Source organism: Poecilia formosa, unplaced genomic scaffold, assembly GCF_000485575.1.
Source record: "Poecilia formosa unplaced genomic scaffold, Poecilia_formosa-5.1.2 Scaffold154, whole genome shotgun sequence".
Lineage (NCBI taxonomy): Eukaryota > Metazoa > Chordata > Actinopteri > Cyprinodontiformes > Poeciliidae > Poecilia > Poecilia formosa.
In genome coordinates this window covers 539,669-555,807 of record NW_006800093.1, presented here as the reverse complement: position 1 = coordinate 555,807, position 16,139 = coordinate 539,669, and the positions used below count along the sequence as shown (strand labels likewise).

At 40.6% G+C, this 16,139-nt stretch overlaps 1 protein-coding gene and 1 long non-coding RNA gene across 7 annotated transcripts in view; one reads left to right on the top strand and one right to left on the bottom strand.

The window, feature by feature from the left end:
- Positions 1–14,026, top strand: part of pcloa (piccolo presynaptic cytomatrix protein a) — a 49,877-nt gene extending 35,851 nt beyond the window's left edge. For 3 of the 6 annotated variants that reach the window (XM_016677355.1, XM_016677353.1, XM_016677357.1), the window contains 14 exons: positions 135–199; positions 468–652; positions 1,319–1,369; positions 1,517–1,647; positions 3,885–3,911; positions 4,884–4,977; positions 5,476–5,547; positions 5,624–5,870; positions 7,565–7,753; positions 9,371–9,512; positions 10,245–10,306; positions 11,007–11,141; positions 12,013–12,158; positions 12,625–14,026. In XM_016677355.1, coding sequence (XP_016532841.1) covers positions 135–199; positions 468–652; positions 1,319–1,369; positions 1,517–1,647; positions 3,885–3,911; positions 4,884–4,977; positions 5,476–5,547; positions 5,624–5,870; positions 7,565–7,753; positions 9,371–9,512; positions 10,245–10,306; positions 11,007–11,141; positions 12,013–12,158; positions 12,625–12,768 — 1,690 coding nt within the window. In that variant the 3' untranslated portion in view covers positions 12,769–14,026. Of the gene's footprint in view, positions 1–134; positions 200–467; positions 653–1,318; positions 1,370–1,516; positions 1,648–3,884; positions 3,912–4,883; positions 4,978–5,475; positions 5,548–5,623; positions 5,871–6,401; positions 6,999–7,564; positions 7,754–9,370; positions 9,513–10,244; positions 10,307–11,006; positions 11,142–12,012; positions 12,159–12,624 lie in introns of those variants that run through there. The other 3 variants (XM_016677354.1, XM_016677356.1, XM_016677358.1) reach the window with 3 other exon arrangements.
- Positions 8,513–14,214, bottom strand: LOC107837583 (uncharacterized). The gene is made up of 3 exons (XR_001663614.1): positions 14,131–14,214; positions 8,661–8,666; positions 8,513–8,524 (listed from the first exon to the last, which is right to left on the bottom strand). It is a non-coding gene; the product is annotated as an uncharacterized LOC107837583 (long non-coding RNA).
- Between the last annotated feature and the right edge of the window lie 1,925 nt (positions 14,215–16,139).

Below are 16,139 nucleotides of genomic sequence, written 5' to 3'. Positions count from 1 at the left end.
TATTTGTTAACTAGAGGTTATTGAGTCCTTTTTTAAAACTTAGTGTATCTCTTATCTTGTAGTTGATGTTTTTTTTTACTTTGTCTCTCATCATATATGATCTTCAAAGCTAAAATGAAGTCTCTTCTTCTCAGTGATCTTAACATGTTGGCTGAGTCTGAAGATTCCCAGCATCTTGAATTGCAGGAGCCCAGCAAAGGTGACGCTTTGTGTTTTCTTCATTTTGATCCTCATTTGAGGTTTCTCTTCAATGCAGTCGCTTTGACAGTTTCATCAAATGTTCATATTTAGGAAAACAAAATACAGGGGCCAAACTTTAATACACACTGAAATGGACAATTACACACACATCTTCTATGTTGCTCTCATAGGTTCTTAGAGAGTACATTTATGATCTCATCAATATCGCTCCTACAAGCCAGGACGCCAAGTTACGTTCTGATTGTGTTTGTTTTTCTGACTTGTAGGGGAGAAACCTCCCCGATCTCCAGGCGTTGATCCCAAGCAGCTAGCTGCCGAGCTGCAGAAAGTGTCACAGCAGCAGGCTCCCATGTCCGCATCGTCCTCGAGCCTGGCCGCTCCGACGTCTGCGACGTCCAGTCCCGGTCAGCCTGGATCCCCCTCCGTCAGCAAGAAGCGCCACGCCAGCAAGGCGAGTCGAAGGGAAGGGATTTCAGACATGTTCTGTCTGAATCTGAGGTTTCATACGCAGGCCTCGGAAAGAGTCATGTTCGAAAGTGGACCAACATAATTGGGCTTTCAAAAATTTGCACAAAACTACACATTTTTCCAGACATTTACGTCTAGAGGCAGAAATTGCTGCACAACTTTGTCTTATTCTGTCACAAAATCTTCCTGAGAAAATGCTACATTTGTGGCTGTAATGTGACGAAATGGGAAAAATGTTCAAAACGAAGGAATAATCTAGTCAATCAAAATTGTAATCTGAAACAAGGAATTTGACTTCGACTTTTTAAATGCTCACACTGTAAAGACATGAAGTATGCATAGATAAACTTTAAAGGAAATAAAATGAATAAAGGAATCATATGTACATTTATTTACTACCCATTTTACACATAAGCTGAAAAAAACGTATTGTTGTGAAGTATGTGCACATTGCCTAAAAGACAGCAAAATGAACAGACATAAACTTAAAGCCCTTGTAGCAAATAATCTCCCAGTTGTGCCTCCAAGCATTGCAACAAATACAGCAGAGTTCTGTATTTTATGTTCCTCAGGACCACCCACCAGTAAACTCCCCACCTACACACTTGCATCTATCACAGTCTTAGCATCTTATTCTCTTCCTCTGTAGACCACAGAAGGATCCAAGACCCACTCCCACCCCATCTCTGGAGAGATACAGGTCTGTAAAACAAGTCTCTGCTATTCACAAAACGTGTTTCTGACTTTTGGTGCCCGTGAATTATTCCAAATCTAAGTCGACATGAAGGTAATTCATGCCATTCGTGGGACGTTGTCTTTTCTTTTCAACCACCTTTTCCTCTTACAGCTTCAAATCCACTACGACAAGCAGCTTGGCAACTTGATAGTTCATGTCCTGCAGGCCAGAAACCTCGCACCGCGCGACAACAACGGCTACTCGGATCCATTTGTAAAAGTGTATCTCCTACCAGGGAGAGGGTGAGTCAGGGGAGTGCAAATTTTTGAGGCACGCCGTAACTGGTTCTGAAATGGAGCAAAGTTGGTTGTGGCCGCGAGTTATCATCGAAGAACATTGTTGGTGTAAAAATGTTAGAAAAAAAAAAAAAAAATCACATTTTATTCAGAATTAGAGTCAGACTGAAATGATGTCTTGTTCCATCTGCTATTTTCCCATCAGTGCTGCACACACAGCCACTTTGTTGAAAACAAAACTGAATTTTCATTCATTTAAAATCGATTTAAGATTGATTTATTTTTTTTATTTTTTTTTTTTTGTCCTACCATTGCATCTTTCGATGTGCAGCACATGGTCTTTATTTGATATCAGCTTCACATCACTATGACACTTTGAGCCAACTAGCTTTTAGGTAAACTAGGCTTCCTTCTGCTTTTTTTTTTTTTTTTAACAGAGATTATTAGCTTCTAATCACTCCTATACAAACATTACGTGAATCATGCGAGGCTCAACTCTGACATGTGTTCAAGCTGTTGATGGATGTGATAGTGCAGGTATAAATGCAGACAAAATCAATAGTGCTCATATTTGCCTGCAACCTGATCCACACTCCCTCAATAAGTCCAGGGCTCCCCTCTCACTGTGATAGCATTATAATGCAATTTACTCTTCCACCTTCTCTTCTGCCTGAGATGAGACCTTCTGTAGAATTCAGTTTTGTTTTGTTTTTTGTTGTTGTTTTTTTCATTGATCATTTATGATAAACATAATAATGTACGGCTCCATGCATTTGGCCAAGATCTTCAGCTTCATATATGTCCAGATAATTGTAGAGGGCGCCGGGGTAAGGATGTTGAAGTTGGTAGTGCTGCGGCAAACTGTTAAGGCTGAGACATAAACCCTCGTGCGCATTCTCATGTATGTGCTTTGGAGCTATACATGACTTTCCACAGCTACTGGCACAAACTGTAATCCCCACACAGACTCTCTGGTTCCATCACAGATCTCCTGACAACCAAATTGAGGTTGTTGAGAACAATCGCTTAAGGCACAGCAACCAGGAAAAAAAAAAAGAGGAAAAACACATCTTGTTTGATTTGGTGAAAGTTGGTACTAAATTTCTTTTCTTTGGGGTGTCGACCTGCAGCTTTTTGAGGGGGTTGAAAATATGCGGGCCCCTTCAAAAACATATTTTATGGGAAAACCAATCTGCCGTAAGGTCATGACCATTGAGTTGTTAGAAAGTAAATAGCTAATACTACCAGATGTCCTTTACACTCTGAGCACTAAATGGCTGCAGAATATCAATACAGTCCTAGGTATGTGTGAAATATGCATCAACAAGCATCCTGGCTGCATAAGGACCAAAAGCAGTTTTAAGTGATTTCGCAACATAAGTTAAAAGATGTAAAATTAATAGTTTTGATTTTTTTTTATTTACGTAAAGTTCTATGATGTTATTAACTGTAATAAACCTCTTAGTTGTGCAGCAGGTATGTCACGTTGCAGTGAGTTTCTACACTGTTGATGAAATCATTAAGATGACAGAAAACTAACAGCTAATCCACATGGTTGACTCGGTTTTAGCCAATTTTAGTTATTTAAACAACTGAATGTTCATATCTGCGAAGTGGCTGGCTATTATCAATCCACCTGTCCAGCTGCAGTGCATCAGTTCGCTAAAAGTTTAGTAAAGCATTAGTTTTTGTGGCAGTAGTTTTTGGGGGGTTTTTCCAGCGACATTTAAAGATGATACATTCCGGTGGGTTTTTCAGCTTTGATAGTTGTTTGGAAATTATCCCACCTGGACAAGGTGGAGTGATACAGCAGGTAGCCTCATCAACCATAGCTCTGTGTAGCAACAAAGATGAGAAAATAGTTCTAAACCTAACAAAATCACTTTTCATCTATATGACTGTCATGTTAACTCAGTTAAGTTTTCCAAGAAGTTGGAGTTTGATTCGTCACTACACAGTTTTCAAATTAGAACATGGAGTCTGCTGCTCAACACTAAACCTACTATCAGTGAAACAATATAACAACAAATAATTATTTTTTTTGCACATTTACTATCTTTTTTTTTTTTTTTTTACTTTTAAAACACAAATAAACCACAAAGTAAAATCTATCCCAAATCTATTCTAAGCTCCTCTTCCCTGAAGCCCTCACAGTCCACTGAGACGCTCCGAACCTTCACCCTCCCTCTGACTATTCTTTCTGTATGTTGTTTTCTACATTTAATGCATGCTGGACCCCTCAGTCAGGTCATGGTTGTCCAGAATGCCAGGTATGTGACTTGCCCACTCTAGTTGTGTTTTAGTAAAGAAAAAAAAACAAAAACTGGTTGTCAGTTTGGCAGCCAACTTAGTGAGATCGTGGTTGATCAGTCCAGTGTCTAGTAACTCCTTTCATTCTTTCCTTCATTTTATGTTTTTTGGTATTGTTAACTTTACTAATATTTTGACATCTTGGCAATAAAATTACCATCCTTAACCTCCTAGCCCAACTTACCAAATAGCTCCGAGTGCCTTTGGCTTCTGCTGATAGATTGCTTGTTGTATTTGCCCATTAAAATGTGAAATTCCAGGTTTTTGCTCTAACCGTTTTAGTTTACCCCATGTAGGGCTTTAAAAATCTGCTCCCACATTAATCTTCAGTCCCATGCTGCACCCTTTAACGCCCTGTCACATTAGCTACACACTTGTGACTTTGCATAGAGTGAATTGTTCTTGTCTTTTTCCAAACCTACTAAAATCCCATACCCAACAATCCTAAATCAAACCCTCTTCTCTGCAAAAAACATCCATGTGAAAAAAGTCATTTATTCAGTTTGTGTTCTCTTCCGTAAGGGGTTAAATATTTGTTCCCTCTCAGAGTCATGTGTTTGACCTCCTCCATGACTTTCGGGTTTTCTGCAAATACTAAATCGACGTCTTTGAAGATGTTTTCCAAATGACCCACCCAAGCAAACGGTAGGATGTCAAAAATTCTGCGAGACTAAATGACTTCATGGAGCACAAAATGGACTTTTTTGCAGCACACCCTGACATCAGTCCTTTCTTTCCATGCACGTAGGTCTTTGCATTATTAACCATCCAAAACAGTGTTCATCACTTTCATTGCCTTCCTTCTATAGTTTCACATTGTGCCCTCTTTTAACCCAACTACTTGCCCTTGTCACAGTGTGGTGGTTCGTGTACTTGAGTGTTTGCCTAAGCGATAACAAAGTGCACATTCTTTTTGTGACGTTTTCCCACAGTGCCGAAAACAAGAGAAAATCCAAACATGCAGGCAAGAGCCTCAATCCTGAGTGGAACCAGACCGTCATCTATAAAAACATCCACCTGGAGCAGGTACTGAAGTATTTCTGGAATGCATGAAACCCTTCAAGTCTTTTGCATCTCATTGTGGACTTGGGTCAGGACGCAGCAGTGTGCTCACCACCGGTAGCTCTTACTCTGATCCACATTCACATTTTATACTACATTATCAACGGTAAGTTTTGTACATCTTTTGATTATTTCAGATTTAACCTCACATGCCCCACACCAGTGCTCTCACAAGCTTCAGGGGTCAAATTGCATCCACAATTGTTTGGCAAAGCTTTGGCTCTATGCATCTTTCCGTCAACTCAAATAGCACTCTGTAACACCGAGCTGAAAGTAAAAGTTTAAACAGTTTGGATGGGGTCTGCAAAAAAGGGGAAAAAAGCGTTAACTGCTTTTTTCCCCTGTCCCTAGACCTGCATGAGGTTTGTAGTGTGTTCAAGTTTTCACTTCTGATTTCCTCTGCCAGGTTCACTGACTGTAGAACAACAGAGCTTGTCATAATTTGAACTGTATGTGTTTCAGCTGAGGAAGAAGACTCTGGAAGTGAGTGTTTGGGACTATGACAAAGGTTCCTCTAATGATTTCTTAGGAGAGGTAAATGTTTTTAATGAAAATACAAATAACTTACCCAACCTGTGAGCGTTTGCTAGCGTGGTTTGGTTGTCCCCAGGTTCTGATCGACCTGTCCAACACAGCCCAGCTGGACAACATTCCCCGATGGCTCCCCCTTAAGGAGCAAAGCGAAGGCGACCCCCACAGACGTTCCCACTCAGGCCAGGGTCGTCATGGTTCCTCCAAGCCCTCCTCGCAGCACTCGTCCCCTAAAGTCTCCGGCCCCGCTCACGACAGTCAGGATTCCCCCAAATCATCTGTCACCAAGAGTCGAAGCCATGGGATCTTTCCAGATCCAGCCAAGGGTAGGACATGATGAATTTCCTCAACAGCTGTCCGTACCCCGCTGGTCCCCTGCTGCTCCTGCTCCCCTCCTCTCTGTACTGGGTATTCCTTTTCCCTTTGATTCCTTTTCCTGTCTCCTCTCTCTTTTTGCCATGTTTCTCTCCTACGGTGCCAACCTCTGTCCTTGTTTATCACTACCTGTATTCTCTGCTGCTCATTATGCACTCACTTGTAGCTTCAGCTTCATGCTTCTTTTTTTTTTTTTACTTTGCCATGGTCTGTTTTCTTGGTTGCCATAATGTCACCCAGCTCAGAGGCCTAGCCTTAGCTTCCCGCTATCTTTCCTCTGCCACAGAGAGCAACATGGCTGTGGAAGGCTTTGAAAGCCTCTCTACTTTTGCAAAAAAAATAAAATAACAACAAAGTGGCACTAAGAATGCTCCAGACGGTCCTAGGCTCGGCGCAGGTGCTATTGAGCAGGCCACAGCCTCTTCAGTTCTGTCAAGCAAAGAGTAGCTTTTTCAGTAATTTGGTGAATCTGGTTGTTTTAGACACACAGGTGACCACTATCGAGAAATCCAACAGTAGTCCTGGCACATCGAAGCCTTCCTCGTCCGAGGGCCAGAGCCAAAGCCCCAGCCACGGACACAGCCAGCACTCTCGCTCACATGGCGCTTCACGCTCCAGCAAAAGCGCTGCGAGGCAGCACCATCAGGACGGCACCACTGGAGGCAGCGGATCTGCTGTGATAGCGCGGGGCGAAGCCCAACAGCAGTTACAGCAGCAGCCGCCGCCACAACGCCTTCCACCAAGTAAACCAAGACGCAAATAGAGCCCACGCAGCATGGCCTCCTCACACTCATCTCTTCCTCCTTTTATTCATTTGACCTTTCTTTTCCCGTTCCTTTACTTTCCTTCTTTTTTTTTTTTTTTTTATCTTACTCTTAGTCCTCCTGAGATTTTAGCCATTCTGGTCCTCTTCTGTTGTTTCCGGTGCGCCATCCCATCTCCTGTGTGTGTTTTCGTGTGTTTAGAATGAGCCCCCCACCCTTCACGCTGGAACGTTTTCTCTAACAGGGTCGAAGCGCCTTTCAGTAAAACCAAAAAGAAAGACGTGAGACGAGGCCAGGGATTTTAAAAAAAACTTTTAAAAAATGACTTTGTCTTCATTCAAAATAAATTGATGAAGAACTAGTAAAAGTTCAACTGTGATAAAGCTGCATAACCCTTTATCATTGATCATGACTATTTAATATTTATCCAACTTTTATTAAAGAAAAATCCCAGATTATATATTTTGGCATTTGATTTTTTTTTCCCTCTCTTTTTCTTTTTTAATATTTTTTTAATTACTTTCTTTAAAATCTAACAACCAGCTTTTTTTTTTTTTTTTTAAAAAAAAAAAAAAAAAAAAAAAAAAAAAAAGCTCCTTCACTGAGTTGGTTGTGCATGCTTGTGCGCCACCCCCTTTCTGGACCCACAATGCACTCCGGGCTGACGCTGCGCACCCCTCTCGTTCGAGACACGCGCGGCGAAGGGTGACTGTGCACTGCGCACTGTGGCTGCATGCGATTCTCACTCGAGCCGGTTGCCGTGGTGAAGATGAACTGCGCTCTGAATCTCCATCTTGCTCCTCCCTTCTCACACCTTGAACTGCGATGCCGTGACCTTTTTGTTTCCTGCTGTTGACCCTGCAAAACACAAACGCATCCAGGCCAAAGGAGCCAGCTCTCGCTAAGGCACCAGAGACACAGCGTAGTTGGTGTGCTCACCATTCAGAGACCCCAGTCTGACTGGCTGCCTGCCCTGCCATCGACCCTGTCGGCCAAAGGGAGCAGAGCAGACGGCAGACTCCTGAGCCTCAGGAAAGCTGTGTCAGAGGAGAGGCCGCAGAGCATCGGAGGTGAGAGTTTTGCCCCCAAGAGTCTCCCCACCTCTGTCGTGTGACTGAAGCAATGACGGGAGCGAGGAGAGAAAGAGAGAGTGAAAGAAAGAGAGGATGCAGTACTACTAACGCACACCTGCAGAAAGAAAGAGGGGAGGGGGGGGAGTCTTACGAGGTAGAGCGAGACAGGAAAGGCGGAAAGAAAGTTGCACTCAGCCACATCACCAGATTCATGCAGCAAGACACGCTTCCATCTTGGTCACCCACAATTTTCACTCACTTAAGAAAAAAAAAAAAAGGTCTCAAATTGTGAAGCAACGTGGTGTTTATTGAAGCCTGCAATCAGTCAGTGATAATGCATCGAGTGGCTTGAAAGAAAGCAGCGCTGACACGGATCCGTTTTCTGCGCCACTTCCGCGTCGTTACCGATACCGCCTGTTTGAGAACAAGAGTCTAAGACGTAAAACCATAAAACAGTGAGCATGTAAACCGTATTAATCAAAAGGGTGCATTTAAAAGCACTGTAAACCATGCCACGTCACGTCCAAAAGTAAAAATTTGCAGTGCTGAACAAAAGTATTCCCCCACCCCCATAGATTTTTTTTTTTCTCTTTTGGTTTTTCGCACAGATATTTTAAGTAAACGCAAAAAAACAAAAAACTGTTTTGAAACGATCATTTCACTTCTTGAGAAGGAAAAAGAAAGGAAACATCTAATGTAAGCTGACCGTATGTGAAAAGTATCTGCACCTTAATCTAATAACTGGCTGTACTAAGTACAAACTGATGGCTCGATATTCTTCATCAGGATTTTTTTTTTTTTTTTTTTTCATGGTTCCGTCATTTACAGCAAGCCGTATGGTTCCTAAAACAGCAAAGCAGCCCCAGGCCACAAAACTACCACCACCTCTGGGTCATTGTAGTACTCAGATCTGGTTGTGTCTAATTAAATCAAACCAAAAAAAAACGTAAACTTGTGCCTTAACAGGCCTGGTATTACTTTTATACATGCAGCTAGGTTGAATTGGACAGCTTTTTAACTCTTAATAAGTTAAATCATAATTGCTTCTTGTGTTTACTCTGGATATCTTTGTTTTATGTTTGAGTTTGTTTGATAATCTGGATTAATTTTGAGACAGAAAATGAAGAACAGAAAAATCTATAAAGGGGGAGAAGGAATTGTTTCCCACTGCGCTGTACGCCAGTAATATCTCCCATGGTCAGGTTCTGCACACATTCAGGATTTCATACAGACGATTAACAATGAAAGTAGTACCTTTGTGCCTCTTGTGTGGTCTGCATTATCTTATATGTGGTGTGTTGTTGTTTTTTCTTCTGTTTAAGCTATCGCTGTTTTGTGTTTTTTGCTGAGAGAGACTTTAAATAAATGTGTGTCCACATGCTTCCTGCTCCTCCTGAACGTTTGCGTGCAGTTCACTACTGTCTGCTCTCGTATTCCTTAAACGCACTTCCTTTTTGTCCGCAGCGTAACAGATTGTTGTTCATTTTGACAGATTTTGCAGTGCCGCAGACGTCAATCGATGCTTCTTGGCTCTGACATCTTGGACAGAGCCAAGATGCGGTGTTTGTCTTTCTTTCTTTCTGTGGTGACGGCTGTGCTTGTGTCTATGCGCAGCTCGGTCGAGCTACAGATCAAGCGACGCTCCAGTTACTGCGGCCTCGTTGGACAGTGGCCTGAGCGGTAGTGCTTATAGCCTTTTGGATGAAGAAGGAGAGACAAATGAAGTGGACAGTGCAATCTTCCAGGTCCCTCGATTGTAAGTAGGCTCAGTCTCTTTATACATTTCAACTAAAATGGGCTCCTACTGGGCATCAAACGATTAGTGGTATCAAAGTACGCCAAGATGTTAACTAACTAAGTTGACCTCTTCACTATTGAACCAACTAATTTTACTTTCTCAGACTCAATCAAAATAAGTAACTAATGGTAGAGATTTATGATTATAACTGTGCATATATTCAATTATTTGAGCTTGACTTTTAGTAACTCTTCTGTTTTAAATGTAAATGCATGTCACAAAAATGTCAATATCAACAAACTAAAACACTACTAGACAAACTAATACCGACATCTGGAGTTTTAAAAAGCAACACGAACCATTTTAAATCCAGTTTGTTCTAAAGGTGAAGTTTCTGTCGCCACAGTTTTGGCCTCGTTTAAAATTGCCTGGGAAATGATGTCTTTGCGACATGTAGTCAATGAATTCAGAAAGACGCACGTCAAATGTCGGGACCTTTGTCATTAATCTTGATCTCTACTGAAAGTAGGTCACAAATCAAGAGGCAACAATAAACACACATTCATTTCTACACGAGAATGCCTAGGGTGGAAAGAAAAGGCCAAGTCGAAACCTTGACCTTTGTCTGATTGAAATGCGCAACTGTCTTGTTTGAGGTTTTGATTATAACAGGCTGCTTTTCAAACCATTAATAAACATAAATGCACAAATGAATCATTTGCTTTCCTTTTCTTCTTTTCTGGTTTTCAGTGGGAAGATCCCGAATGGCACAGATGTGACGAAATCTTCAATGGGACACGGTGATGGTGAAGGTTGTACAAGGCTATGTGTTGCTTTATTAGCAGCAAATGTACTAAATACAACGCACTGCATCTCGCAGTTTCTACAATAGCAGTTAACTGAAATCTTCTTTTCGTTGACCTTTTTAAAGAAAGCGATGGCAAATTTGCGATCCTTCTTAACCGTCTACGTTTTGTTTTTCACAGAGGACACATGCTCATTTACATAACATCTCATTAGCAAATATGGGCTCTTTGGTCACACTTACCTGCTGCTTAGAGGCTAATCTAGTTTATTACACTAAAACTTGCATTGCTGTCAAAAAGTGTTTTCCTTATAAATGTATTTTTAGTTTTGCTTTTAGGCGCACACAAATGTTTCAGATCAAAAAAAAATGTTTGTACTGGATAAAGATAACCTGAGTAAAATACAAAAGACAGTTTTCAAATGATAATTTCATTTATTAAAGTAAAAAAACAAGTGTTGTTTTTTAAAAAAAAAATCATATTCCATGTAAATTAGTTCAGTTATTAAGGAGACAAAGTAGGCAGACAACATTTGCTATTTGCCTGTGTGACACAAAGATGTTTTTTTTTCTGTACACACTTACCGCTATTAATATTTAATTCCACAAGAGGGCGGCAGAGGAACGCAGAGAAAACATCAGGCTGCGTCGTGTGTCAGCCAAGAACCCCCACTTTGTGCACCATCACTTTGTTTGTATGTTTTCAGGAAAGACTCAGGTGATGGGGGAGATCAAGATCGCTCTGAAGAGAGAGATGAGGACAGAGGGGGAGCATCTGGTCCTGGAGATTCTTCAGTGTCGCAACATCACCTACAAGTTTAAGACTCCGGACCACTTGCCTGGTAATCGAAACCGTCTGAGCGGCGTCTCGCGGCCGTGCAGGTCTTCAAGCGTACCTGACAGTCAGAAAACCCACGCAAACATCTGCTTGGCCTCTTAAATCCTTTTCCTATTTTACTGAGGCACAGCAGCTGTTGTTGCGATATTCCTGTCAGCCTACAGTCATGTTTAGTGTGCCTTTACTTTAGATAATTGCTCGCATAAAACCAACCACGAAACAAATTGGCTCCCCTACAGGCTTCACACATCATCCTCTTATAAGAAAAGCACATATTAGATGTGGAATGTGTATTTCTGCCTCATTATCACTTCTGACATCACTCAAAATTCATCTAAATACGTTAAAATTATATATTAAAGAGACTTGGAACACACTGAAAGCAATACAGTAAAAATTTTTAAAAAGATGTTTTATATGTTTTAAACACAATACAGTTTATTTTTATTATTACGCATAGTAAATGTTACATGCGACGCTATAGTGACAGTCTGACATTTACAAACAGAGGACAAAACGCTTCTAGATGGCACGTTTTGATTTTTCTCGGCTTCTTTGCACAGATTGTCGCTCGCAGTGGCTTAATTTTGCCATATTGGCCGTGGGTTCTGACGCTCAAGCTGGTTGTCGTTTCTTCAATTTGCATTTGCTTCCAGATGGGATCTGCAGATTGGCAGCCCTCCTTCCTTTAAGAGCATAGGTGAACTGGTACAAACAGTCGCTTGGTGACTCACACCATCACCTCCTTATTGCGGCGACAGCTAAGCGTAGAGATATCTGTTGCCAATTAAGTTAGTCCTTTGAGCCTTTTGAGAAGAGCGAGACCGTTGGAGTTGTGGTTTTCACGACGATGTCTGTCTTGTCGGTCTCTGCAGACCTTTATGTGAAGCTCTACGTGGTGAACATCGCCACCCAGAAAAGGATCATCAAGAAGAAGACCAGGGTGTGTCGTCATGACCGCGAGCCGTCCTTCAACGAAACTTTCCGCTTCTGCATGAACCCGACGGGACACTCGCTGCAGGTAGCTCACTTGGATGCTTACATGAACCAACACCAATCGAGTCTCTGATTTAAGAATATTGACAATCTGCTGATAAATGTTCAGATTTTTTGTGAGCAATATGCCTTGCAAGGGTATCCAGGACTTTGTTTGTTCTGAATACTGAATAGTTAATCATTGTGAAAGCAAACTGCATGTGAAGTTGTGTCCGTTTCGCAGCTTTTTACAAACCGCAGCCTGGACTTCTTGTCCTTTCTCCTCCAATTCACAGAAATTTGCTACTTCTTTGATGGTCTGTCACACACACACACACACACACACACAAAAAAGAATCAAATACACTGAAGTTCCAGGTTTTTATGTGGAAAAATGGGGAAATGGAGAAAGGGCATTACAAGAGTCTAAAAATAAACTCTTGCAGAGCTAGTGAAGCACATGTGTTTCTTCAAAAAAGTGAGACGTATTAATGTCCTTCTTCTTTCACAAGCTCTTCCTTGTGTCCAATGGAGGCAAGTTCATAAAGAAGACGCTCATCGGAGAGGCTTACGTGTGGCTGGACAAAATGGACTTGCGCAAACGAGTTGTGGGCTGGCACAAGCTTCTCGCTAGCACGGCCCAGATCCACTCGTAGGGAGCCACCGAAGACTTTAAAGCAAAAAAAAAAAAAAAAGAAAAGATGATGGGTTTGTTGTGAAATCAGAGGGAACTTAGCTGAGCATCTACGAGACTGGTCCCGTTTGGATGAATGGAACAAAAGGAGACCAAATCACTCCACCTCGGTTTGGGGCTTGTTTCGGATGACGCTCTCGGCACAGGGACCTTGGATTCACGTTTACATGAAAACGAACACGTTTACAGGGGGCGCGGGACACACCGTCGTTTTTCCAAAGGGAAGAGACGAGAAACGGCAGGTGATGTGGCTCAGCAGAGGTCGAGATCAACCAGGTATTACACATACTAATCCACAAACACACACACGCACACACACAATTGCTTTGCACAAAGTCATTTCCACCCAGCAGAGGACCATTAGCTCTAAAGATACAGGGGGAAACCAGGGAATCGACACACTTGTAGATTTGAATTTATTCAGACGCTTTATCCAGTGATGAGTCTTTTCATCAGCACTTATTTGTTTTTTGTTTTTTTCCAGAATTGTATTGAATTTCAAAGCCTTTTAGAAATGAGACATAGAAGGTTCTGCCACAGAAAAATGCTATTTATTTTTTTATTATATTAGCGTAAAATTCTATTCTTTCTCTCAGTTATTTATCAGATGTTTTAAAAAAAAATTCCATGCTTGGACGGAGGCATATTTTCCAAAACACACTACCTACCTAGCATTCCAGATCAAGGAAGAAGAAAACCAAGCATGTCTTAGATTTTTTTTTTTTTTTAGGTTTAATGAACAACTGTACTTTTCCTCCTTTGTTTTATCATCTAGCTGAATTTGTTTGGTAAAGAATTAATATAAATATATACCAGATTGGATACTATATAGTATATTGTGAGCATGAGTCTATTTGGCATGCAGCACCACATGCTTTGCCACTAAAAAAAGAAGGAAAAAAAAAAGCAACACCTTTAAGACTCACTCTGTAAATAGTGAAGTGTCATAGTTGGAGATGAAAACATTTCAATAAATAGATATCTTTATCACAGACAATCATGTCTTGACGATTGTGACATAGAGGTTTTATTTATCCGCGATGCCCCCGTAGAACGTCAGACGTCGACCGTAGACTTCCTGTTTTGCTTTGTGAGATCCAAGTGGCTGCGAAAGAGGATTTGTTGTTCACACCATTCTTCTGTTTTTGTCAGACTTGAACGTTCCGAGACTTCGAGCTGTTTTGAAATCAGACAAATATAACGTCATGAAATAAAAATTATTATTTTTTTTTTTTTTTAATTCACAAATGATGATTTCATTTTTTTGAGGGAAAAATGGTTTCATAACCAACCTGCCGCTGCATGAAAATGAAACTGTTAAGACAAGTTCTATCAAGGTTTTTTAGTACGGAGCAGAATTATAGGTTAAACCAAAAACAAGTCAAACAAAGCAGCCCCAGACATTGACCCTACCATCAGTATGTATGAAAAGCAGTATGACGCTCTCTTTCTTAAATGCTGTCATTTTACACCCAGTTTCAGTTTAGTCTTGTCACTTTACAGAATAATTTTTCTAACAGTCTTGGAGACCATTAAGAATGTTTTGGGGGGTTTTTTGGAAAATGTTAGCAGGGCCTCCATAGTATTGTTGGTCACCAGTGGGTTTTTGGTCTCTGAATTCTTCCATGAATACCATTTTTGCCATTTTATTATTGTTGGATCATGAACACACGAGGCCTGCAGTGCTGTAAGATGCTGTCTTGGATAAGTCATTGGAATAAATTTAGAATGGCCATTAGAAAAGTTCACCCCTGTTTTCCTCCAGTTGTGGATAATGGCTCTCACTGGGGTGCCAATGGGTTACAAATGGCTTTGTAACCCTTTCCAAATAAATAAACGCAAGTGATTTTTTTTTTTCATCTGTTATTGAGTTTCATTACATTGTGACTTAAGTTTGTGCCCCCCCCCATTATGATCTTTTGGCCTGTTTCATGTTGCTGGACCGGTTCGGCTTAAAGCACTTTGCGAATCTACAAGTATGACAGTAATCAGTAAATGAAATCAGCATTTGAAAATTGCAATTTGTATATAATCATTTTACCTTCATGCAATATTTAAACATGTTTCATCATCCGAAACATCCAAGAGTAACAAAGAAACAAGAACAGGAGAATTCTGTGGAGCAGCAGACGCTGTTTCTGCGTCACTGTCATCAGTCTTGCTTCAGTTTGTATGGGCGGCACTCTTAACAACACACGCTTACTGTGGTATTTTGCACTTTTTTCCCCCTGCTTAGAATGTAAAAAAAAACAACAAAAAAAAAACTGGCATCCTGCTAAATTTTCTTTACTGTGACAAAATCAAAGAAGTGGTAAGATGAGACGACAACAACAGATGTGGGGTACAATAATACATATAAATGCACTACTGCCATCTTCACTGCTATAACGCTGTGCTGTTTGTCTAGCTTTCTTTCTTTCTTTCTTTCTTTCTTTCTGTTTTTTTAGTTAAAAGCAAAAATATTATTTATAATGTCCTCTATGTTTGAGAAGTGGAGGTTAAGAGGTAGAGCTACTGGTTCATCCAATATCATAAGCTAAAACAAGTAGTAAAACTAACACCTGAGTGATTTCTATGCAACATCCACTGTAAAAAACAAAAAAACAACAAAAACAAAAAAAAAAACAAGGGAAGGAACTGCATCTTAACTCGCCAGAAGTAAGTCACTGATTTCCTAATTTGCACTGCTGCATCCTCCACAACTGGTTACTCGCTTTAATTTGGTTCCATTTTCTTTTGAACTTGTGATTTTTGTAATGCTGTACAGATGTTTACCTATTTATTGCCTGCAAGACGGTGTGTCATGTTGAGTTGCGTTGCGTTTGCTTACGGTACATATCAAGTGTACAGAAAACAATTTTTTTACACAATGTAGAGCTTGTTTACAACGTCAGGAGGACCTGAAACTCAGAGATATATTATGTTACATCAAGAAATTCCTCGAAGCTAAAGGAAAAAAATAATAATTAAAAATCGACATGTAAAAAAAAAAAGAACTTGCCTAAAGAACTTGCCTAATGTCTGTACCTACCTTTTAGTTAGTTTCATTTACAGTCAGCATATCAAAAATTAGCAAAAGAAAAGACTGTAAAAGATTGTAATTAATGGACATTATACATGAAATGATAGTTGTTTTAAGGTCTCTGTGTAAGTTTCTGTATTTTTTTTTTTTTGTTGATATTTATGTGCCTGTGTGCAGCGAACCATGTGGTCTCATCCTCATCCATGTCTTTTCTTTTCTGCGTTTCCACTCAAACACACTGCTATAACTCACAACCGATTCCACATGTTCACACACAGAGTCAAACAAAGATGCCATCTCCCTGTTTTTAG